This window comes from Leucopleurus acutus (genome assembly GCF_964270905.1).
Source record: "Leucopleurus acutus genome assembly, chromosome: 6".
Classification (NCBI taxonomy): domain Eukaryota; kingdom Metazoa; phylum Chordata; class Mammalia; order Artiodactyla; family Delphinidae; genus Leucopleurus; species Leucopleurus acutus.
In genome coordinates, this window is record NC_139149.1 from 96,428,572 (window position 1) to 96,455,964 (window position 27,393).

Genomic DNA, 27,393 nt, shown 5'->3' on the forward strand with positions numbered 1-27,393 from the left:
GCTTAAAGTTAGTAGAAGGAAGGAACCAATAAAGATCAGAACAAAAATAACTGAAACAGAGACTAGAAAAATAAAACACAATAGAAAAGATCAATGAAAGTAAGAGCTGGTTCTTTGAAAAGATAAACAAAATTGATAAATCATTAACCAGACTCATAAGGGTGTGTGTGTGGGGTGGGGGTGGAGTAGAGAGAGAAAGAGAAGCCAAATAAAGTCAGAAATGAAAGAGAAGTTACAACTGATACCATAGAAATGCCAAGGATAAGAAATTACTATGAACAATCATATGCCGAAAAATCAGACAACCTAGAACAAATGGCTAAATTCCTAGAAACACACAATCTTCCAAAACTGAATCATGAAGAAAGATAAAATCTGAATAGATTAATTACTAGTAGTGAAATTGAAACAGGAATTTAAAAACTCCCAGGGGAATTCTACCAAAATTTTTTAAAGTTAATACTTATCCTTCTCAAACTGTTCCCAAAAGTTGAAAAGGAAGGAACACTTCCAAACTCATTTTACGAAGCCAGCATTACCCTGACACCAAAACCAGACACCAAAACAAAACAAAAAAAGGCAAACCAAAGTCATCAACAATACACTGAAGGATCATACATCATGATGAAGCATAATGAAATAGGATTTACTCCAGGAATGCAAGGAGGGTTCAATACCTGCAAATCCATCAGTGTGATATACCACATTAACATTAACAAAAACAAAGGATAAAAATCATATGATCAATTCAACAGATGCAGAAAAAAACATCTGACAACATTCAACATCCATTCTTGATAAAAACTCAATAATGTGGGTGTAGGAAATGTACCTCAACATAATAAAAACTATATATGACAAATACACAGCTAACATCATACTCACTGGGGAAAAGTTAAAAGCTTTTCCTCTAAGATCAGGAACAAGACAAAGATGCCCACTCTCACTACTTTCATTCAATGTAGTATTGAAAGCCATAGCCACAGCAATCTGACAAAAAAAGAAATAAAAAGAATCCAAACTGGAAAAGAAGTAAAAATGTCACTGCTTGCAGATGACATGATACTATATACAGAAAATCCAACACGCCATGAAAAAACTACTGGAATACATAAATTTAGTAAAATTGCAGAATACAAACTTTATAGAAATCAGTTGCATTTCTATATACCAAAAACAAGCTATCAGAAAGTTAAGAAAACAGTCTAATTTACAATTGCATAAAAAGAGAATAAAACACCTAGGAATAAATTTAACCAATGAGGTGGAAGACCTGTACTCTGAAAGAATTTGAAGACAACACAAATAAATGGAAAAATACATCTTACTCATAGATTGGAAGAATTACCACTGTTAAAATGTCTACACTACCCCAGGCAATCTACAGATACTATGCAATCCCTATCAAAATACCAATGGCATTTTTCACTGACCTAGAGCAAAGAATCCTAAACTTTGTATGGAATCACAAATAGCCAAAACAATCTTGAGAAAGAACAAAGCTGGAGGCAAACCATAAAACTCCTAGAAGAAAACATAGGCAGTAAGCTCTTTGACACTGGTCAAAAGCATTTTAGTTTGATGAACCTGTCTCTTCAGGCAAGGAAGGGACACAAAAGCAAAACTAAACAAACGGGACTACATCAAACTAAAATGCTTTTGCATAGCAAAAGAAACCATCAACAAAATAAAAAGGTAACCTACTGAATTCATAAATCATATATTCCATAAGGAGCTAATATCAAAACTATATAAAGAACTTTTATAACTTAATATCCAAAAATAAACAAAAAACACCAAAAAACAAAAAAAACCCAGAACAACCCTACTTAAAAATGGACAGAGGACCTGAAGAGACATTTTTCCAAAGACATACAGATGGCCGACAAGCACATGAAAAGATGCTCGACATCACTAATCATCAGGGAAATGCAAATCAAAAGTGTTTATCACCTTACACCTGTCAGAATGGCAATGATCAAAAAGACAAAAAACAACAAGTGTTGGAGGGAATGTGAAGAAAAAGAAACCCTTGTACACTGTTGGTGGGAACGTAATTCATGCAGCCACTATGGAAAACAATATGGAGTTTCCTCAAAAAGTTAAAAATAGAACTACCATATGATCCAGCAATTCTACTTCTGGGTATTTACCTGAAGAAAACAAAAACTCTAACTTGAAAAGATATATGCACCCCGATGTTCACTGCGGCATTATTTACAATAGCCAAGATACAGAAACAACCTAAGAGCCCATCAAGAGAAAGTGGAAAAGATGTGACTTATATGTACAATGTTTATATACAATATCAACAAATTCAGCCATAAAAAATGAAATCTTGCCATTTGCAACAACATGGAGGGACATAAAGGATATTATGCTAAGTGAAATAAGACAGAAATACAATTTCTCTATGATTTCACTTATATGTGGAATCTAAAAAACAAAACAGAAGCAGTCTCACAGATACAGAAAACAAACTGGTGGTTGCCAGAGGGGAAAGGGGTTGGCGGGTTGGGTTCAGGCAGAATCAGTGAAGGGGATTAAGAGGTACAGACTTCCAGTTATAAAATAAAGTCATGGGGATGTAATGCGAAGCATAGGAAATATAGTCAATAATATTGTAATAACTTTGTGTGGTGATAAATGGTAACTAGTTAACAAGGTGACCATTTTGAAATGTATATAAAATATTGAATCACTATGACACACATATGAGACTGATACAGTACTACATCTATTACACTTCAGTTTAAAAAAAAATGAACCACAAGGGAATCACTGTGTAATAAATAACAGTCTTAATGATGATTCCAAACTACCAAGGTTACACTGTCTTCAAAAAAGTTTATTTAAGTAATAAAGTACCTAATATACTTTAGAAATGCAGTGCTCAAAAAGACAAGCTTTTGTCAGCTGAAAGATTTCCTCACAAGTCTTGCAGAGGATCGTTCTTCAACAGTGCAGAGTAAGTCGCCTCTATAGAAGAAACAGATATGTGGAAGCACAAAGAACTTTAGTGATTTATGGCAAATAAAAAGGAACCTTGAGGGGCTTCCCTGGTGGCGCAGTGGTTGAGAATCCGCCTGCCAATGCAGGGGACACGGGTTCGAGCCCTGGTCTGGGAGGATCCCACATGCCACGGAGCAACCAAGCCCATGAGCCACAACTACTGAGCCTGCGCGTCTGGAGCCTGTGCTCCGCAATGGGAGAGGCCGTGACAGTGAGCGGCCCCCGCTCTCCACAACTGGAGAAAGCCCTCGCACAGAAACGAAGACCCAACACAGCCAAAAATAAATAAATAAATTTTAAAAAAAAAGAAAAGGAAGCTTGAATCTATGACTGAAAAATGAAAATAATTACAAGTATATCTATACAGAAAATACAAGTTTCAAGAGTTTAACATCAACTAACTGCTGCCAAAATAAATATTTAAAGAAGCCAAAAACAAAACCGCTTAATAGTGGGACACAAAATACAACAAAGAGGGAGGAGGACAAACCAAGAAAGTGAATGAAGGAAAGTGAGTAGCAACTCCCCAAAGTGCTTTTACAAACGGGGATTCAGATCAGAGGAACAAACACAAACCTGTCTAGCAATATGACCAATGAGGCAATAGAAAGTGACTAGAAGTCAGTTATAAATCAAAAATGACAACCAAAACCCCAGAGTCTTAAATTATTTAATCCAGACATTATCTAACCCCTCAGATTTGCTTGGTGCTATGTTGTTTATCATTCTCCATTTGAATGAAATGTGGAACAAACACAATACTGGTTGGAGAGAGTGTTTCAGAGCTAATTCACCCTTGAAGGTCAGGGTCAGCTGTATTATTGTGTTCACATAATTTATTTCTTCATATAGAAAAATAACATGTCAAAGAAGGGATTAAAGTAAATTTTATTTTGAAATAATCAGCTGAATCTCAAACTTCAAATAAATGGATCTTAAAATGTTCATGAACTTCAGAATCTCAGTATTCTAATCTAATGGTTACCAAACTATTCCCTTTGGCCCAAAAGGGACCAAACTGGCAAGTCTCAACAGTAACACCCTTTCCATGTCTTTAATATTATAAGTACATTAAATTTCTAGAAAGACTTATTAAAGAATTCTACTTCTTAGAAAATATTTTAAAATGATCTAATCTACCTTATTGATTCACAAATAAGAAATACTCAGACCAGAGTAACCTTCCCAGGTCTCCCCATTCTCAGGTGACATCCTGTCTACTATTCTGCAGCCTTGATGGTCCTGGTCCTGGTATTACGAATAAGTCCTTTTCACTACTACCATTAAACTTACTGTCATAGCCTTTTGTATCACCTGGACAAAAATCTGTTCTAAATCAAGTAATCACCAACTTCTGCCTCCCCAGCAATCCAAAAGTGAAAAACAATTTATGAAGAAAGAAATTAAGACCTACAGAAAAATTATTTTAGCAATACATAAGGCCTACCAGAAAGACTGCTCCCTAATTTATTTACATTTCACTAACAATGTCTCTAAAATGTGTTAGAGAAAATGTTCTACACATTTATATATATATTAACACAGTTATAAGTTGATTAACAATAAGCAAATATATACAATAAAAATATATATCATGAGCCCAATGTCGACTTTCACCACCAGAGAACAGTAATATTGAGATTCAAATCATGATTTCCTGATTAAGAGACAAGATTTTTTTAAAAAGGGAACAAAAATGTAGGAACAGGTAAATTATAAGTAGCAAAATAAATACAACTGTAGACAGGAGAAGAATTTAACACCTATGGTGGCAAATTTAGACCAGGTAATCTATTTTCATTATAACAAAGCCAGAATAAATTATTTGACAATATTATTTGCTTACTAAACGAAGGCAAGTATTTTTGCTGGTGGCAGGTGTGGATTTTTTTCATCAAAGAACATTAAAAGAGTGAGACATAATGACACCACTTGTATGTTTAACCAACAGTTCTGATCCCCTCTCATTAATCTCTGACAGCTGATAATGTGAATAGAAAGACATGATGAATCAACACATATGCCAGTTTTAAAAAGAAAAATCCCTTAAAGCAATCTCCGCATCTAAATGGTAAACACAGAATGAATTCATAATCTGGCAATTCGTTTTTTTTTAATTCAAGGCAAAAAAATGTATGAATGAGTCTACCTATTTGTAAAAATGTGAATGATCAAAACAGTGCAGTCACTGGGCTCTCACACTGTGTAAGTTCAATTTGAAATGTACATCTGGTATAGGATTCAGTTGTCAAGAGGGATCAACTCAAAGGACATCACACAATCTATAAACCAGCTGGAAGAAGCCATCCAGACTTTGCCCTGCCTAACTCTCTCTGGGCGATGATTAGACAAATCCTCATAGATGATATACTGTGTGCAGAAGTGCTGATCAGAATCAGGTTTCGCATGGTACGCGACTGTATTGATGGTTTGAGTCACGTCACTGTCTGGCTTGGGCTTTCTACTGAGGATCTGTCCCCCAGACGCAGTGACAAGCTTAATAAGGCTGTCCTTTGGATGGTGTTTGAAGGTTCCCCCAAAATAGAAATAGCATCCATCAAACAGCTTTGGCAACTGAAAAAACAAAAAAAAAAGCTCATTAAAAGCAGACCAAAATATTTAAAAACACTGCATATGAATAGGGAAATAAAAAGAAAAGTCACAAGCAGTTAAGAAGCTACTTAATGAGGTGCTAGGACAAGCTGTATTTCAAATAAACCATTTAGGTAAAAAAAATATATATTCATGTAAATAAAGGTTTCCTATACAATTTTTTCCTTAAGACTCTGGTGCTTTTCACTCTTCTCACATTTTAGGTGTGCTCTGTGTGTGTGTCTCTGTGTGTGTGTCTGGTATACATCCACATAAAACCTGTTCATCAAGCGTCTTATATCAGAATATTTATTCATTTATTTCGTGGGACTTAAAGCCCCAAGAATTCCTTCCTAGGGTAACTGAAACATGCTTCACGGATACCAAGCTAAACTTAATTGTAAGAGTAACAGCTTTTCTATGGAGTTTTCCAATTCTGCCCATCCATATTTAGGTTCCTATATACTACCAATCTAAGGTCCCCAGGGCAGTGACGTGGGAGTGTGGCCTCCAGGATTCTAGAGATGTTTTCCTTAGAACACAATACATTATATGGCCATGGCTAGGGATCCAATTAGATATGAAACACACTTCTGTGAGCTTTACAGAAAAAGTTTCACAAGTCCCTTCTACAAAAACTTTTCTTTGGCATTTTTAATATACCTATATGTCAACAGGGTAATGGAATTTTATCCATTAAAACTACAATATATGGTAATAAAGACATGGTTAACTAAATCCGAGCAGTAGCTCTAAGTCTTCTCTCAAGCTACTTCCTATATCTGAGACTCACCTCAGATTCTGAAAGGTTTATGGGAATGTTCAAGATGCCCAAAATCTAGTAACAGTATGAAATTATTACATTCTGGTTTTTACTGCTCTTTGTAATCATCACTCAGAATCAAGTGCTTGAAATAAGCACAATTAAAGTTTTAATCAGTCACCTGGACTTGTTGAAAGGGCAGGAGAAGTTTTTCCTGATGGTAATAATAGTATTAAGTTATAATAAGAACAATAAAAGTAGTATCAAAAGGAAAATACCAGCTGTTCTCTGTTGAGCCTGCTTCTATGTGGTCCTTCAGGAATTTCATACTTTTCTTCCTGTTCATATTCTTTTCTTTGTAGACATGCTTTCACCCCTGGGAAAAAAAATGAGGATAAAAGCAAAATAAATATCAAGTGAGCATTATTTCTTTCACATTGAAATTATGCCATTTACCTAAGTGATTTTTCTTCTTCATGGTTAAATATTGTTCTGAAACAGAAAAAGAAACTTTACTTATTCCAAAACAAAATGTAATAAAACTGGTTTTCCAGGGCTTCCACGGTGGCACAGTGGTTGAGAGTCCGCCTGCTGATGCAGGGGACATGGGTTCGTGCCCCGGTCCGGGAAGATGCCACATGCCGCGGAGCGGCTGGGCCCGTGAGCCATGGCCGCTGAGCCTGCGCGTCCAGAGCCTGTGCTCCACAACGGGAGAGGCCACAGCAGTGAGAGGACCGCGTACAGCAAAAAAAAACAAAACAAAACTGGTTTTCCATACAAAGAAAATGTAAGAAATCTTTTCTTCAGAGGACTGAGCAATGAAGTAGTACTGACTACAAATTTTAGTTTTCTTTCTGAAAAACCTAAGTCAGTACATTATTTCATGTACAAGAATAAAAATCTAAATTTTAATTTATAACCATTATCAAAATTAAAGTAATAAAAAGTCCCTCATTTAGTTCAGCCCACAATGATCTGACCCTGAGGTCTTATCATCTGCCCCACTCATTCTGGTGGTCCTATGCCTAACCTCCTGTTAGACTATAAGTGATCTGACATTAAGGAAAGTACTTGAGTCCAGAACACCTCGCTTATTAAGCTGGTCAAATAACAGGGGCTCTACAGCTCTTGTTAAAATAAACAGTAAAGCAGAGTCTGGGACGTGTTTGGAATTGACAGGTAGTCAATGAAGTCACCAGTCTAGAGATGACTTGGTGAATATTTCAAATGTTTTAGAGCTGCTTCAACTGAGATATTCCAAGACATTGCATAATATATAAAAGTTAGAATATTTTAATGACTGAATACATCTATCTCACCAAAAGCAGAGCTTTGTCAAGGGACTGAATTTTTTCTTAACTTGGGACTATGAATGCATATTCCAGTTGAACACTCAACCCTGACATACCTATAATTCCCTATCACGTGATTCTTAATTTTTTGCTAGTTTTGCCTGGGGACGAAAACATCCCCAGTGTTTTCAATACAAGGATAATTTTTTTTTTTTTTTTCGGTACGCGGGCCTCTCACTGTTGTGGCCTCTCCCATTGCGGAGCACAGGCTCCGGATGCGCAGGCTCAGTGGCCATGGCTCACGGGCCCAGCCGCTCCGCGGCATGTGGGATCTTCCCGGACCCGGGCACGAACCTGTGTCCCCTGGATCGGCAGGCAGACTCTCAACCACTGCGCCACCAGGGAAGTCCAAGGATCATATTTAGCTAAGTTTGCTATGCTGAATTCTACTCTTCTCACTAACTTATCATAAATATGATGTTTTTTATTAAAAATTGTTTTTTTGCATGTAGTAAAAATCATATTTTAAAAATAGAATTTTTAATAACTACCCACAGGGTATAAAAAACTATCTTTCCAATGAAGCTAATACTAAAACATTAACATTATTCTATACTAAAAATGAGTCTCAAAATAAAATTTTTGACTAGGTCAAAATCATAGGAGAAACACTGACAGTGTGCTTACATGACATCATATATTGGTTCTACATTAAACACCAATGCAAAAAAATTACCAATCTAGCCAAATCACTGACTTACCTCAAACTCATTATTTCACATATAAATTATTACTTTTACTTTTTATCACTTAAGCATGTTACTCCCTTCCTAAACCTCCTTTCCTGATGATATTTGAAGAGCATTTATACCAGTATCTTTAGATGAACTGTATATGCCAGCATATAAAGCCAAGGACTGAACACTGAATACTCCTATAATATCAAGTAACTGTAACAAGTAAAGAGCTAATGTGTAACTACAGAAATAAATAAATGGGCTGTGCCTATGCTGGCTGCTTATGCATTTTATGCGTTTATTTGGTTATTTAAACTATCAAAAAAGCATACTAAAATGGTTTCAATTGATCCAGGCAATATGCCAGCGTTAGTCAATCAACAGAATGTAGTCTTAACAGACACTAGAATGAGATAAGCATGGCATCAAGAGAAATGAGATGGCAGACACCAAGAGGGCAGCATGGCACTACCAGAGGAAGATGCCAGTACTCTTTCAGTGTAAATATGCCTCAAGTCACAAAACTTTCAGCCTTATAGCAATTGTTCAGTAAATTTCTGTAAAGGCAGGCAGAAAAATCTAATGCTCTAATTACAATTACTGAGCTAAATGAAGAATGTGTTCCTCTGATATCCTTTTATTCCAAGTAACAATTTGCCAACTCTCTCTACCACTTAATATCAGCTAAAGAAGGAAAATATAGCTTCCCCGTGAAAACTAAGGAACAGTTTCTAGGTCTATAACAATCTGTTAGGATTGCTGTTGTAGAACAGAAAACATGGAGAATTTTTTGAAATTCGGGTGTGACATCTAGTCCAAAGACTGTAACTCGAACACCTACAAGGGCCGCTCAAATTATATAATCATGTGGGGAACCTTGTGTTAAGTGGTAGGGAGTTATGGAGACTGTAACAAATAGGGAAATGTACATCATACCTAAAGACACAAAAATTAAATGATTATGCTGAACTAAACCACATACATTTTATCTGTTTTGGACTTAGACTGCCAATTTGACTTGATGCTTGTCTAATCAACCTCTTCATTTCATAGATAAGGAAACTTAAATCCTAAGAGATTTAAGCAGCTTTCCCAGTGATACATGTGAGATAAGAACTCAGATATCCTCCAACTTCTAGATCAGTGTTTCTTTATCTTTATTTTATTAAAAAAATAAAGCATCTTAGGAAATGCCAGGTACTCTCTACTCAGATTTAATATACTGTATCTCAAAATAAATGACACAACCACTTAACAGATGACTAAACAGGAGGATCCTTATTTTTAAGAGATCAGCCAAAAGGTATACCAAAGCGTCAAAACCTGCTGACTACCTGGGAGTGGGGGGTTGGAGGGGGGAGGACAATGCATTTGGCTTTGTCTTCAGTGAATCAATGAGTTTGTTTAATCTGACTGATGCCAAAGCTGTCACTCTCTCATTTGTACCCTATGAGTTTCAGAATGTTCATACTTCTCAGTAGACATTTACGATAATTACATTTAATATCAACTTCCTAGTAGATTTCTTTTGAGATAAACCAATTGAACTGATTTATCAAAACAAGAATGAAATGCTTTAAACTTTCAGCAACCTAAATGCTGATATATTAACATCATCAATGAAATGGAAGAATCTACAAGCCATAATACTACCTAATTAACAAACCTAAACAATAGATAATATTTTAAGGTTTTAATTACTCAACGTAAGTTAGTTAAGCAAACTGCAGCAAGGAGTGTTATATCTATTTTCCATGTTAAAAAAACTATCAGAACTTTCACAACATTCCTAGTCATAAACTCATCTAAAGTATAATATATACTGTAATCCTTAATCTCTATAAAGATTTTAAAACAGGTCTTTCTCCAGCAATTTAAAGATACTTCCTTACTGTATAGCACACAGAACTATATCCAATATCCTATGATAAACTATAATGGAAAATATAAAAAAGAATGTATATATATATGTATAACTGAATCGCTTTGCTGTACAGCACTAATTAATACATTGTAAATCAACTCTACTTCAATAAAAAATACATCCTAAAACTCAACCAAATTATATTTGTATTTGTACTTAATAAAGTCCATATTATTCCATCACCTTCCAATAAAATAGTTCAGCAGAAATTGATTCTTGTGAAGAAATACGCATATGCAAGATCACTAGTTAACTTTCTCAGCTAAAAAGGAGGATCTGAATCCAAACTGAAATGACTATACATGAATAATTTATATTGTTTATGTAAACACAGATTTCTGAATATGCCAGAATGATACATACTTTAAAATGTGTCAAGCCACTATCCTTGTAAAATGTATGCTTTATATCATCTTTCTTACTTTTCACACGTTCTATTATATTTAAGATTTTGACCAAAGCTATCATGTTTCAGAAGTACAGGAATCAACTACCTATCTTATTAAAACTAAGATTCTTTTCAGCACAGATGTATTCCAGATCATGTGTATATCATTTCAGGTAAGCTTTCCTTTTGCCCTGATTTTATTACTTTTTTATATAGAGGTAAGCAGCCCAATTCCCAAAGTACTGCTTAACTCAAAGTCATTAACTCGAAGTCATTAAAGTAGCTCTGGCTACCTAAGCAAAGTCTAGAATCTGTATACTAATGCAGCTTATGAATTCTGGGATATGATTTTTTTTTAAAGGAAGCTTGTACCATCCAGAAATGTATTCCTTTATTCTGAATCTCGAGGAGCCACTCTTGCCTCCTACCTCATAAAAGCACATATATCCATGGATGCATATTTTCATTTCAGCTGCATGAACCACTCATTAATCTATATTAAGTTTAGTCACTTTTCCTAGTTTTAGAAAGAAAAAAAGGATTGCACAAGTGGGAGGGAGTAGAAAAAAGGGTTTCTGAATCTACAGCTACATACAAATGATTATAGAATACAATGAAGACAGAATGAAGCGTTCAAATGGAGATCTGTTAAATGTCCAAAGAGGAAAGTATCCCTCCACGAAGACCAAAGAATGTGCTTACTCTCTTCAAAAGCTAGAGCAATAAATAAATTCTTAATTTAAAGAACTGTTATTCTTCTGAAGCCACTGGCTATTTGTAACTGAAATAGCACTGAAAATCAGAATTAAATATTACTCTTAGCCAACACTAAATGTTATCCTAAAAAACAAGAAAATACAGAATCAAATATTTTATGTCAAAATCAAAAATCCTAATAAATATGTCATTAGATCCAAACTGGGCACTTATGTAACTCAAGAAAACTGCATTATTAGTAAAATAAACACTGAAGAATTTCCTTTCTGATTGTATAGAAAATGAACACCCAAGTTGTAAAAACAACAAAAAATTATTTTTAGATGCTTTTCTAGTAGGCTTTTTAGTCAAATAGGCTATGATATCACTAAACTTCAGACAAAAGGAAATGGTTTTTAAGAGGAAACTTTTTACAACAATGACAAAAATGGAAAAACAACTTTCACTCTCACTGAAATTTTTAAAAAATAGGATGGCAAGTAAAAGAAGAGCTAAGCCCAATACTATGAAATTCCACAGTGAAGAGTGGAAGGACAATAAAATGAAGGCTGAAAATGTAAAATAAAAGGTAAATGCTCCTCTCGTGCCATCATAAACATTTAGATTTAGGAAATCAACTGTCACAGATCATTAGATTTTGTGTTTTCATATAAATACCATTGAACAACTGTTTATTTTTGGCTACTTTTTAAGCCAATATTCTAATTATAAGCATATTTATACATAAAAATACATTTCCTCATAGGATAGTTTGCTAAATTTATTTATTTTACTTAATGCATATTGAGAAGCAGGTCAAATTCTATCACAAAAACATATTACTGTATCATAAAATTTGCTTGGGCAAAATCTGGGTATCAATTCTAAAACCTTGTATTATGAATAATAATATCAAAACAATCCTCAATAATTTAAAAACTCATACTTGGTGTTCTTTGTTAGTCATATATTTAAAACTGAAATATTTATGTAAGACTTCCGTTTTTATTGGACAATAACCATATTAAAATTTATCTGCTAGGTCTGCACAACAGGTATCAACAATCTGGTGTACCAGATTGGAGCAATATACATACACAGGTTCTAATTTCCCTGATTAAGAATGAAACCCTCTGGTGGCGCAGTGGTTGAGAGTCCGCCTACCCATGCAGGGGACGCGGGTTCGTGCCCCAGTCCGGGAAGATCCCACATGCCGCGGAGCGACTGGGCCCGTGAGCCATGGCCGCTGAGGTTGCGCGTCCGGAACCTGTGCTCCACAACGGGAGAGGCCACAACAGTGAGAGGCCCGCGTACCACAAAAAAAAAAGAATGAAACCCTCACCTACCCAATTAATTTTTAGAAAAGATCAAAAAGAAGATCTAATTGTTATTAGAACTTGAGAATTTGAACTTCTTCATAAAAAACTTGAATTTGAGACATACATTGATTTTGAAACTGTTATAAACTAACAGACCTCTACCTACCAATCTACAACTGTTTTGATTGTTTCTTTCCCTGTACATATTCACACATTTATATATTGACAGTGAAGATATAATTGTTTTATGCTCTTTAAAAAATTTAAAATTTGTTTTTTCATATTCAGTCCTACTAATTATCATATAAAAATAAAATTTTTTTCAGAAAACACCTTTAAGCATTCCAGAATGTTCTCAATTTTCTCATATTCCGGTTATTCCCCCCTACTTCTTGTTACAAGAAATAACAATGCAAACAGTTTTTTTTCTTTCTTTTGTATTACTTGTTTGGAGTATATTCTCAGAAGTAGGACTATTATATCAACAGATGTTAATTTTTTTTTATTCTTAGACAATCTTTGTAAAATATTTCTCTAAGCATGAAGTTGCCTAATCAATCTTAGCTGACAGAAATGCTTTGGTATATTTATTTTTTGATAATTAGCAAAATATGACTAGCAAAAACTACCTGTATTTTTAAAATTCCACAGCTCACTCAACATCAATTCAAAGAAATAAATTTTAATAGAAAAGTATAAGTTTATTAATCTGATTATGAAGCTATTTATAAAATGATGATATAATGATTGCCTCTTAGGATCAATCTTCCTCATCTAAAACAAAAACAAAGAAACACCGTATCTGGCCCTTCCTCTCTTCACAGACACAAGTCCAGTGCAAAATGTCTGGCACATTCCCACAGCAATTCCCTTAGGTGCTAAGGCCTTTCAGAACTTCTATAGCAGCAATTTTATTTAAACGTAGATGAGAGTGGGGAAGAGGAAGAGATTATGAAAGAAAAGAGGACAACCATTTGCTCTCCCCATCACAATGAGATGAGAAATGAAGAGGCAGAATTAAATTTTTTTTTTAAAAAAGGTTAGGCTAGATGAGATTTTGAAAGCAGTGTACTGAAAGAACAGGTCAGTAAAATACATTTTCACTTTCTGAAGGCTAGTTTACATCCTTAGGATGCAATTCCACTTTTTTCATTCTCTAAGAAATGAATAAAATGGCATATTTATATATCTTCTAATCTTCATTCTAGTCACCTCTTTCATTACCAAAATTCACCCTGTCCGGGGATGGTTATTAGTTGCCTGTGAGGAATTAGCACCAAAACTAGGACTAAAGCAGAATCTCAGGCACAAATTTAACCTCGAAGAAGGAACTTTCCTAGCTGTATCTCCCGTTTCTGTAAAATAAAGATAAATACCATTTGACAAAATATCTGTAAAATAAATATGATGAGACAGAATGGCTAGTACAATAGTATAATTATGCCCTATTCTTAGAATGTTCATTCAAAGTTCATTAACTATGACACTGTAAGATGTTCTCTCTCTATATATAATATAAAGAAATAAAAGATATGGACCAATTAAGACAAAATAAGTTTCAACAGAAGCCTTCCAAATAGTTAAATTTGGATCCAATGGATCCAGACTGTTTTGTATAATTCTTTTTGTTAATTTGTTTAAATTTGCTTAAGTTTTTAAATAAGACAGTTCTCTGCAGAGAAAGTTTAGATGAAATTTCCTCTTTAATCTACTTGGTTTGTGGAAAATGCCATAAAACGTTGATACTAAACTTCTATATAGTTCAGCCAGTAAAGCTTCTGTCTACCAGGCAAGCTGGTGGATAACCTCAAACACAAGATCTAGTTTTAATAAGTCATAAATCTTTATGATTAATTTTGAAAGCTTTGGTCCACCACATCTTTCCTTAATATAGATGGTTTTCAACTAGTTTTGAATAGCTGTGAACATTTTTTAAAAAATCACACTAAGTTGCCTGACATTAAGAACAACACAGAGACTTCCGGGAAGATGGCGGAAAAGTAAGACGCGGAGATCACCTTCCTCCCCACAGATACACCAGAAATACATCTACACGTGGAACAACGCCTACAGAACACCTACTGAATGCTGGCAGAAGACCTCAGGCCCCCCAAAAGGCAAGAAACTCCCCCACGTACCTGGGTAGGGCAAAAGAAAAAAGAAAAAACAGAGACAAAAGAATAGGGATGGGACCTGCACCAGTGGGACGGAGCTGTGAAGGAGGAAAGGTTTCCACACACTAGGAAGCCCCTTCGCGGGCGGAGACTGTGGGTGGCGGAGGGGGAAGCTTCGGAGCCGCGGGGGAGAGCACAGCAACAGGGGTGCAGGGGGCAAAGCGGAGAGATTCCCGCACAGAGGATCGGTGCCGACCAGCACTCACCAGCCCGAGAGGCTTGTCTGCTCACTCGCCAGGCCGGATGGGCCTGGGAGCTGAGGCTCGGGCTTCGGTTGGAGCGCAGGGAGAGGACTGGGGTTGGCGGCGTGAACACAGCCTGCAGGGGGTTACTGCGCCACGGCTGGCCGGGAGGGAGTCCGGGGAAAAGTCTGGACCTGCCGAATACGCAAGAGACTTTTTCTTCCCTCTTTGTTTCCTGGTGCGCGAGGAGAGGGGATTAAGAATGCTGCTTAAAGGAGCTCCAGAGACGGGGGCGAGCCGCGGCTAAAAGTACGGACCCCAGAGACAGGCATGAGACGGTAAGGCTGCTGCTGCCGCCACCAAGAAGCCTGTGTGCGAGCACAGGTCACTCTCCACACCCCACTTCCGGGGAGCCTGTGCAGCCCGCCACTGCCAGGGTCCCGGGATCCAGGGACAACTTCCCCGAGAGAACGCACAGCGCACCTCAGGCTACTGCAACGTCATGCTGGCCTCTGCCGCCGCAGGCCCGCCCTGCACTCCGTGCCCCGCCCCCCGCCCCCCGAGTGAGCCAGAGCCCCCGAATCAGCGGCTCCTTTAACCCCATCCTGTCTGAGCAAAGAACAAACGCCCTCCAGCGACCTACACGGAGAGGCTGGGCCAAATCCAAAGCTGAGCCCCTGGGAGCTGTGAGAACAAAGAAGAGAAAGGGAAGTCTCTCCCAGCAGCCTCAGAAGCAGCGGATTAAAGCTCCACAATCAACTTGATGTACCCTGCATCTGTGGAATACCTGAATAGACAACGAGTCATCCCAAATTAAGGAGGTGGACTTTGAGAGCAAGATGTATGATTTTTTCCCATTTTCCTCTTTTTGTGAGGGTGTAAGTGTATGCTTCTCTGTGAGATTTTGTCTGTATAGCTTTGCTTCCACCATTTGTCCCAGGATTCTATCCGTCCGTTTTTGTTTGTTTTTTTCTCTTAATAATTATTTTTTGATTTAAATAACTTTATTATATTTTATGTATTTTATTTTACTTTATCTTTTCTTTCTTTTTTTCCTTCCTTCCCTCCTTCTTTCCCTCCTTCCTTCCCTTCCTCCCTTCTTTCTTTCTTTCTTTCTTCCTTCCTTCCTTGCTTCCTTCCTTCCTTCCTTTCTACTTCTACTAATACTTTCTTTCTAATTTTTCTTCTCAGACATGTGGATGAAAGCCTCTTGGTGCTGCAGCCAGGAGTCAGTGCTTTGCCTCTGAGGTGGGAGAGCCAACTTCAGGACACTGGTCCACAAGAGACCTCCCAGCTCCACATAATATCAAACGGTGAAAATCTCCCAGAGATCTCCATCTCAACACCAGCACTCAGCTTCACTCAACGACCAGCAAGCCACAGTGCTGGACACCCTATGCCAAACAACTAGCAAGACAGGAACACAAACCACCCATTAGCAGACAGGCTGCCCAAAATCATAATAAGTCCATAGACACCCCAAAACACACCACCAGACGTGGACCTGCCCACCAGAAAGACAAAACCCAGCCTCATCCACCAGAACACAGGCAATAGTCCCCTCCACCAGGAAACATACACAACCCACTGAACCAACCTTAGCCACTGGGGACAGACATCAAAAACAACGGAAACTACGAACCTGCAGCCTGAAAAAAGGAGACCCCAAACACAGTAAGATAAGCAAAATGAGAAGACAGAAAAACACACAGCAGATGAAGGAGCAAGATAAAAATGCAACAGACCTAACACATGAGGAGGAAATAGGCAGTCTACCTGAAAAAGAATTCACAATAATGACAGTAAAGATGATCCAAAATCTTGGAAATAGAATAGACAAAATGCAAGAAACATTTAACAAGGACCTAGAAGAACTAAAGATAAACAACGATGAACAACACAATAAAAGAAATTAAAAATACTCTAGCAGAATAACTGAGGCAGATGAACGGATAAGTGACCTGGAAGATAAAATAGTGGAAATAACAACTGCAGGGCAGAACAAAGAAAAAAGAATGAAAAGAACTGAGGACAGTCTCAGAGACCTCTGGGACAACATTAAACGCACCAACATTCGAATTATAGGGGTTCCAGAAGAAGAAGAGAAAAAGAAAGGGACTGAGAAAATATTTGAAGAGATTATAGTTGAAAACTTCCCTAATATGGGAAAGGAAATAGTTAAGCAAGTCCAGGAAGCACAGAGAGTCCCATACAGGATAAATCCAAGGAGAAATATGCCAAGACACATATTAATCAAACTGTCAAAAATTAAATACAAAGAAAACATATTAAAAGCAGCAAGGGAAAAACAACAAATAACACACAGCGGAATCCCCATAAGGTTAACAGCTGATCTTTCAGCAGAAACTCTGCAAGCCAGAAGGGACTGGCAGGACATATTTAAAGTGATGAAGGAGAAAAACCTACAACCAAGATTACTCTACCCAGCAAGGATCTCATTCAGATTTGATGGAGAAATTAAAACCTTTACAGACAAGCAAAAGCTGAGAGAGTTCAGCACCACCAAACCAGCTCTACAACAACTGATAAAGGAACTTCTCTAGGCAAGAAACACAAGAGAAGGAAAAGACCTACAATAATGAACCCAAAACAATTAAGAAAATGGGAATAGGAACATACATATCTATAATTACCTTAAATGTAAATGGACTAAATGCTCCCACCAAAAGACACAGATTGGCTGAATGGATACAAAAACAAGACCCATATATTTGCTGTCTCCAAGAGACCCACTTCAGACCTAGAGACACATACAGACTGAAAGTAAGGGGATGGAAAAAGATATATCATGCAAATGGAAACCAAAAGAAAGCTGGAGTGGCAATTCTCATATCAGACAAAATAGACTTTAAAATAAACACTATTAGAAGAGACAAAGAAGGACACTACATAATGATCAAGGGATTGATCAAAGAAGAAGATATAACAACTGTAAATATTTATGCACCCAACATAGGAGCACCTCAATACATAAGACAAATACTAACAGCCATAAAAGGGGAAATCGACAGTAACACATTCATAGTAGGGGACTTTAACACCCCACTTTCACCAATGGACAGATCATCCAAAATGAAAATAAATAAGGAAGCACAAGCTTTAAATGATACATTAAACAAGATGGACTTAATTGATATTTATAGGACATTCCATCCAAAAACAACAGAATACACATTTTTCTCAAGTGCTCATGGAACATTCTCCAGGATAGATCATACCTTGGGTCACAAATCAAGCCTTGGTAACTTTCAGAAAATTGAAATTGTATCAAGTATCTTTTCCGACCACAACGCTATGAGACTAGATATCAATTACAGGAAAAGATATGTAAAAAATACAAACACATGGAGGCTAAACAATACACTACTTAATAACGAAGTGATCACTGAAGAAATCAAAGAGGAAATAAAAAAATACCTAGAAACAAATGACAATGGAGACACGACGACCCAAAATCTATGGGATGCAGCAATAATAGTACTAAGAGGGAAGGTTATAGCAATACAATCCTATCTTAAGAAACAGGAAACATCTCGAATAAACAACCTAACCCTGCAACTAAAGCAATTAGAGAAAGAAGAACAAAAAAGCCCCAAGGTTAGTAGAAGGAAAGAAATCATAAAAATCAGATCAGAAATAAATGAAAAAGAAATGAAGGAAATTATAGCAAAGGTCAATAAAACTAAAAGCTGGTTCTTTGAAAGGATAAACAAAATTGATAAACCATTAGCCAGACTCATCAAGAAAAAAAGGGAGAAGACTCAAATCAATAGAATTAGAAATGAAAAAGGAGAAGTAACAACTGACACTGCAGAAATACAAAAGATCATGAGAGATTACTATAAGCAACTCTATGCCAATAAAATGGACAACCTGGAAGAAATGGACAAATTCTTAGAAATGCACAACCTGCCAAGACTGAATCAGGAAGAAATAGAAAATATGAGTAGACCAATCACAAGCACTGAAATTGAAACTGTGATTAAAAATCATCCAACAGACAAAAGCCCAGGACCAGATGGCTTCACAGGCGAATTCTATCAAACATTTACAGAAGAGCTAACACCTATCCTTCTCAAACTCTTCCAAAATATAGCAGAGGGAGGAACACTCCCCAACTCATTGTACGAGGCCACCATCACCCTGATACCAAAACCAGACAAGGATGTCACAAAGAAAGAAAACTACAGGCCAATATCACTAATGAACATAGATGCAAAAATCCTCAACAAAATACTAGCAAACAGAATCCAACAGCACATTAAACAGATCATACACCATGATCAAGTGGGGTTTATTCCAGGAATGCAAGGATTCTTCAATATACGCAAATCAATCAACGTGATACACCATATTAACAAAGTGAAGGAGAAAAACCATATGATCATCTCAATAGATGAAGAGAAAACTTTCGACAAAATTCCACACCCATTTATGATAAAAATCCTGCAGAAAGTAGGCACAGAGGAAACTTTCCTCAACATAATAAAGGCCATATATGACAAACCCACAGCCAACATTGTCCTCAATGGTGAAAAACTGAAAGCATTTCCACTAAGATCAGGAACAAAACAAGGTTGCCCATTCTCACCACTCTTATTCAACATAGTTTTGGAAGTTTTAGCCACAGCAATCAGAGAAGAAAAGGAAATAAAAGGAATCCAAATCAGAAAAGAAGAAGTAAAGCTTTCACTGTTTGCAGATGACATGATACTATACATAGAGAATCCTAAAGATGCTACCAGAAAACTATTAGAGCTAATTATTGAATTTGGTAAAGTAATCGGATACAAAATTAATGCACAGAAATGTCTAGCAACTCTATACACTAATGATGAAAAATCTGAAAGTGAAATTAAGAAAACACTCCCGTTTACCACTGCAACAAAAAGAATAAAATATCTAGGAATAAACCTACGTAAGGAGACAAAAGACCTGTATGCAGAAAATTATAAGACACTGATGAAAGAAATTAAAGATGATACAAATAGATGGAGAGCTATACCATGTTCTTGGATTGGAAGAATCAACATTGTGAAAATGACTCTACTACCTAAAGCAATCTACAGATTCAATGCAATCCCTATCAAACTACCACTGGCATTTTTCACAGAAGTAGAACAAAAAATTTCACAATTTGTATGGAAACACAAAAGACCCTGAATAGCCAAAGCAATCTTGAGAATGAAAAATGGAGCTGGAGGAATCAGGCTCCCTGACTTCAGACTATACCACAAAGCTACAGTAATCAAGACAGTACGGTAGTGGCACAAAAACAGAAAGATAGATCAATGGAACAGGATAGAAAGCCCAGAGATAAACCCACGCACATATGGTGACCTTATCTTTGACAAAGGAGGCAGGAATATACAGTGGAGAAAGGACAGCCTCTTCAACAAGTGGTGCTGGGAAAACTGGACAGGCACATGTAAAAGTATGAGATTAGATCACTCCCTAACACCATACACAAAAATAAGCTCAAAATGGATTAAAGACCTAAATGTAAGACCGGACACTATAAAACTCTTAGAGGAATATATAGGCAGGACACTCTATGACATAAATCACAGCAAGATCCTTTTTGACCCACCTCCTAGAGAAACGGAAATAAAAACAAAAATAAACAAATGGGACCTAATGAAACTTAAAAGCTTTTTCACAGCAAAGGAAACCATAAACAAGACCAAAAGACAACCCTCAGAATGGGAGAAAATATTTGCAAATGAAGCAACTGACAATGGATCGATCTCCAAAATTTATAAGCAGCGAATGCAGCTTAATAACAAAATAACAAACAACCCAATCCAAAAATGGGCAGAAGACCTAAATAGACATTTCTCCAAAGAAGATATACAGACTGCCTACAAACCCATGAAAGAATGCTCAACATCACTAATCATTAGAGAAATGCAAATCAAAACTACAATGAGATATCATCTCACACCAGTCAGAATGGCCATCAACAAAAAATCTAGAAACAATAAATGCTGGAGAGGGTGTGGAGAAAAGGGAACCCTCTTGCACTGTTGGTGGAATGTAAATTGATACAGCCACTGTGGAGAATAGTATGGAGGTTCCTTAAAAAACTACAAATAGAGCTACCATATCACCCAGCAATCCCACTACTGGGCATATACCCTGAGAAAACCATAATTCAAAAAGAGTCACAGATGTTGTCGAGAGAGTAGCATTACTAGTCACAGCCGACTCAGACCAAATCAGTGGAGACTACCATCACAAGAAAAGTGGTAGCTGTATTTTATAAAGACGTGAATATCAGTTGCTAAAAGGAAACTTTTTTACAAACCAAGTTAATTTCAAACAACAGATTAAATTAATAATATAAAGATTTTGATTAAATCAAGCATCTCTGCCATAAAACCTTCAAAACACAAAGCTATAAAACAAAAGATTTTTCAAAACTAATCCATCATTTGCTTCTTAAAAGGAAAGGTTCATTAAAAATACTCACTATTCTTTTTTAAATTTTTAATTTGAAATAATTATAGATTCACAGGTGGTTGCAAAGAAACATACAGGGAGGTTCCATGCACCCTGTCTCCAATGGTAACATCTTACACAACAATAGCACAATTATCAAAAGCAAGAATTTGACACCGATACAATCCAAAGAACTTATTCAGATTTCATCAATTATACATGCTCTCTTTTGTGTGTATGTGTGCACACATGCGCACCTACACCTGACATTTAATCACATGTGTAGACTGTGTAACATAACTACCACTAGGATCAAGATACTCAACTGCATCATAACAAGATTCCCTGTGTACCCCCTTTATAGCCACTATTCTTTTATGAACAATTAGTTAGCAAAAAAGATCATTTCACTGTCCTATATTAGCCGTCATATCACAAGTAGATACTTTAGTGACTGAGGAGTAGAAAATAACCTTTCATGAGCTTTCTTTTTATTTTGTTAAGTCCTAGGTGAATCCAACGTTAAGAAAAACAAACAAGTGAGAGCTGGGAAGGTGAGAGGCAGCTCCAAAGGTAGTGGTGTTTGACTACGTAACTAGAAAGGGGTAATGGGGACACATTTTCATCAGAGGTTTAGAGACTACCTAGTGTATTCGCCCCAAACGAGGTAGTACAGCGCAGTCTAAATTGCCAAACAGCTTCCTAAAATATACCATATTAGCTAAGAGAGCAAAAGAGAGAGCTATACAGGTAAGTTTTTAGGAATCAAAAAGGGAAAGCAACAAACTACTTTCATTTCATAGTTGTATGTTTAAAACATGCATTTATTAAGTTAAATATATCACGTAACAGTAATACAGATTGTTTAAGCTTACAGGTCTATTACATAATCCATTTACTCTTAATTAAAATAGTTGGTACTGTAGAATAAAAGATTTTGAAACATACTTGTGGATATTTACTAAGAACATCTAAATGATACCATTAATATGAGACGCTTTTTCAAAATACAGTGACTAACCAGAGGTAAAAATAAAATTAGCATAAGGTCCTTAAATAATCATTGGCAGTAGTGTATTATAAAAATGAAATTAGTCAATTTCATTTTATTTCATTACTTAATTCCTTTTGTAATTCTCCCAAATCCAATACTTACATTCAAATTTTAGGATCCAGCAACCACTGAGAATCCCAAGCATACATTTCAGGGTGCTTTGAACTGTATCACCAGGAACAATGACATGAGTTACTGGAAAACAAAAAAAGCAATAAGAGAAACAGAAATATAAACCGAAATAGTTTTTTAACCAGTCTGCTTTTTATAACCAGTTAGTCTACATTTTATAAACTTATACCTGAATTTTCTTGAAAGGCAACAATTTTTATACTTAGGTATAAGACTTCTTTTATTTAGTTTCATTCTCTATTCTGGCTACCAACATGAAAAACCAGATCATAAACCATGTATCTTAAAGCCACAGTAGCCAACACAAATTTTTCTCTTCTATTTCAAATTATAACTAAGGAAGTAAAGCATTACGCTGCATTACAATTTATTTGTCATTAGCAAACTCATAAAGTTGCTCTGATGTATTGTTCTGTCTTAAAATAGGTGCAAAGCTTTAAACTTTATATTTCCTAACTAAATTAAGACTTGTAAGTAAGTAGTTTATAACTGTAAAACCATTTTAGAATTATTACCAGATTCAAAGTATATAGTCAGATCCCAATGGTTAAAATATATAAATTATCAAAGGGAGCTCTACAATGGAATTACCCATTTAAAAATTTCTTCAACCAAAAATAAATAAATAAATAATCCTCACCTGTACTGTCAAACTCAGCACATTTTTTAGCCTTAAGAATTGCTGCAAGCTCACTGAGCATTTGCTGTTGTTCTGAAGAAAGTCCACTGCCTATAAGTACAAGAGGCCCATCCCTGCGCTGACCAGTGTTTACCTGTCAATGGAAGAGGAGATGCCAGTGTTAAAAACATTTAAAGATTAGAGAAAAATTAAACTGACTTTCAATTGATACAAGCTTGGATTTCATTCCTTAGTTTATCTAGTAATTTCCCAAAATTTCCATTGAACCTTAATGCTCAATGCATTTGAATAACTGTTTTTCTATTTCTTTACCCCCTTCTCCCAATAAAACACTACTTGGGCTAGCTGTCTATACCCAGAATGTCTTGTTTCCTTGATTCTACTTTTTTTTAATAAATTTATTTTATTTTTTATTTATTTGTTTTTGGCTGCATTGGGTCTTCGTTGATGCGCGGGGGCTTCCTCTAGTTGCAGTGAGTGGGGGGCTACTCTTTACTGCAGTACGCATGCTTCTCATTGTGGTGGCTTCTCTTGTTGCGGAGCACAGGCTCTAGGCGCACGGGTTTCAGTAGTTGTGGTGCGCGGGCTCAGTAGTTGCGGCTCATGGGCTCTAGAATGCAGGCTCAGTAGCTGTGGCGCACGAGCTCAGTTGCTCCGCACGGCATGTGGGATCTTCCCGGACCAGGGATCAAACCTGTGTCCTCTGCACTGGCAGGCGGATTCTTAACCACTGTGCCACTAGGAAGTCCCTCCTTGATGCTAAATTGGGTCTCTCTAGGGTTTTACAACTTCATTCTGTCACCAGTAAGCACTCCCCCCTTTTTTTAATGTAACCCAAAATACCCACTTAAAATGATCAATTCTCTATCTCCCCCCCATTAACTTATTCCAATAGAGTTAAACTCAACTTGGTCTTTTTAATTTAAACTGAGATTACATAAAAAATTAAAGAAAACTAAGACTTCTAGAACAGCACTGATCTCAAAGACAGAAAACAAAATTTTAACACTAAAACAGTTACCTCTCAAAACCAAGAAAGTGAAAACAGACAAAGGAATACCAAAGTTACATCAGACCCACCAACAGTAGTAAGTCAATGCAGCTTATGAAAAGGGAAGTGATCTAACAAAGACTAATATTTTCATTTTAATAGAAAGACTTGGAACTTACAGAAGACAAAAAAGACAAGAATAAAAAGGAGGCACCAATGGATACCGTTAAAGATTAGACATGAAAGATTCAAAGAAGCAACGGGACAGTGTTTTCAATAGCAGCCAACAGAAATTTAACAAATGAAATTGGAGTGAGAGTTAGCCAAAAGCTACCTGATAAAAGAAAAGCAATGACCCAGCAGATAAGAAAGAAAACGTAAATCAGCACTACTGTATTACAAGATAAAAAGCCAAACTTAATACTTTAATTTTCAAACACCATACAAAGGGTCCTCCTAAATGTATGAGTGTATTATGTATTCTGGACATCTGGGCTCTCAAAAGTTCCAAAGAACATGAGTGAAACACTGCAGGTATAATTACCAGTATAGTTCAGCAAGTAGATTGGAGAAAACTGATATTTAAATATTCATTTCACATATCTGAGTAGTGATAATTTATCCAGTCTGATGCTGTACAATATTACACATAAATTGTTGGCTACAACTGTAAACAGACTGATCTCAATAATTTATTCACTCAAAATACATTAAGTAAGATTCTACTATGTATTTAAGTGTGTATTGTAGACATTTTTAAAAAGATTTCTATAAAAAGTTTTTTTAATGGCAATATTCAACACTTAAAAGTTTGGCTTACTGAATTACTTCTTTCTCTAAGGTTCAAGTTGCAAAGGTTTTCCTGGATATGCTGTGCACACACCACACACATACTGACATCACATTTCTGTCCACTTACCTTTCCTATTCACTAAATTATAAGATGAGGTAACCATGCCTAACCTAAACACTGTAAACACTCCGTAAGATGAAAATAGTTGTCTACTTTATCAACCATTCAATTGCTATACAATGATAATATTAAAAAACAGCATTTCAAATATTCTTGTCAGTTATACAAATAAGTGCCATAAAATAGCTCTGAACGAAACACATTACTTTTCAATTTATATAACTCCACTTCAGCTAAAGTAGTTCTCTGCACGAAATAACAAATGAAAGGATATCAATTCTAAATATAGCATATGATACTATTTCCACCAACCTCAGGAAAGCACCAAAGTGGGTCAAGCATTTTCCTATCCAGTTTCTAAATTAGAATAAAAAATAGAAACTGGCACTAATTTTTCATAGTTAAGGAAAGCTCTTTAAAAAATGAATAAAATTGGGCTTCCCTGGTGGCGCAGTGGTTGAGAGTCCGCCTGCCGATACAGGGGACACGGGTTCGTGCCCTGGTCCGGGAAGATCCCACATGCCGCGGAGTGGCTGGGCCCATGAGCCATGGCCGCTGAGCCTGTGCGTCCGGAGCCTGTGCTCCGCAGCGGGAGAGGCCACAACAGTGAGAGGCCCATGTACCGCATATAAAAAAAAAAAAGAATAAAATAAAGCAAACAGCTATCAAAGCCACATGTCTGATATGGGGTGGGAGTGGGGAAGGCATCTGATTTGAGAGTAAGCAGAGGTCTCAGAACCAGGAGGTTCAAAAGATGTTCAGAAAACATCCAAAAGTTTCAATACTCTGCTTTTAGAGAGATTAGATATTATGTACACTGGCATTAAATACACTTTTATTTAAGGAATAATTAGATATGAAACTTTTTCTTAGAAAAATTAGTTATTCTGAATTTATCCAAATTAATGAGTTTATCAATAATAGGACCTGAAAAACTATACAAGGAGTCTAAGGGAGTAAGGAAGCATATGCCATGTGTACATCTGGCTCCCTACATTTGTTCCTGGTGGAGAAAACAGCTCATGCTAAGGACCTGAAATGGGACCGTGTTTGGGGGGGATTCAAGAAACAGCAAGGCAGCCTATGCGGCTGAAAAAGATGAGTGAAAGGGAGTCTGATAGTGGCTGGGGAAGCAGATTCCAGAGCTTGATTTTAATGAGTACACGTAAAGAGACAACCCTTTCAGGGGCTTCCCGGGTGGCGCAGTGGTTGAGAGTCTGCCTACTGATACAGGGGACACGGGTTCGTGCCCTGGTCTGGGAGGATCCCACATGCCGCGGAGCGGCTGGGCCCGTGAGCCATGGCCGCTGAGCCTGCGCGTCCGGAGCCTGTGCTCCACAACGGGAGAGGCCACAGCAGTGAGAGGCCCGCGTACCGCAAAAAAAAAAAAAAAAAAAAAAGAAACAACCCTTTCAACTTAAGGACATTTTACCATTCATTGTCGTTTCCTTAGCCAACGATCTACCATTAAGATAGTAAATAACGATATTCACAGGCTATGTCCATGTGACATAAAGAAAGTATAGGTTTCTTACATTTAATAAAAACAGGATCGTAATTGGATAGCTGAATTAAAAGGAAGATTGCCACTCTCAGATTCCGATAATACCATAAAGATATCTTTATTTTTGACATATCTAAAATAATCCTTTCCCAGGTTTTACATAAAAGAAACATTGGCAAATGACAACTTATTTATGTTCTGCCAGCAGAGTTCAAGTCCAAATGAATAAAGTGCCAATTTATAGTTAAGTATGATGGGACTGAATGAATACTGACCTAAGATTTAAGAAATTTAAGTTCTAATTGATCCACTAAAAAGTTTTTTTTTTCCTATGGCTGGTTAACCCTGGGCAAATCACACTACATCTCAGTTTTCTCATTTATAAAATGAGGAAATTAAACTGCTAATTTCTAGGTCTTCCAATTCTATAGATGGGGCACACTTAAAAGGCTTAAGTCTAGAGCAGGACATTAAGAGTTTTCAAAGTATAAGGGTAACCAGCCTGTGACAGCACCTATGACCACCTCAAATTATAAACACTTTCGGTGACCTCCTTATCTTAAACAATGGGGTCAATCACTACTCCACTGCCCTCACTAGACAAGAAGTCTTCTCTGA

At 36.6% G+C, this 27,393-nt stretch overlaps 1 protein-coding gene across 1 annotated transcript in view; it reads right to left on the reverse strand.

Annotated features, from left to right (window-relative positions):
• Nucleotides 1-5,253: 5,253 nt before the first annotated feature.
• BARD1 (BRCA1 associated RING domain 1) overlaps nt 5,254-27,393 on the reverse strand; it is a gene marked incomplete at both ends in the record, with an annotated part of 74,549 nt that continues 52,409 nt past the window's right edge. Inside the window, 4 exons of the mRNA XM_082840649.1 lie at nt 5,254-5,586; nt 6,646-6,743; nt 22,698-22,790; nt 23,368-23,500. Coding sequence (XP_082696775.1) covers nt 5,254-5,586; nt 6,646-6,743; nt 22,698-22,790; nt 23,368-23,500 — 657 coding nt within the window. The remainder of the gene's footprint in view (nt 5,587-6,645; nt 6,744-22,697; nt 22,791-23,367; nt 23,501-27,393) is intronic.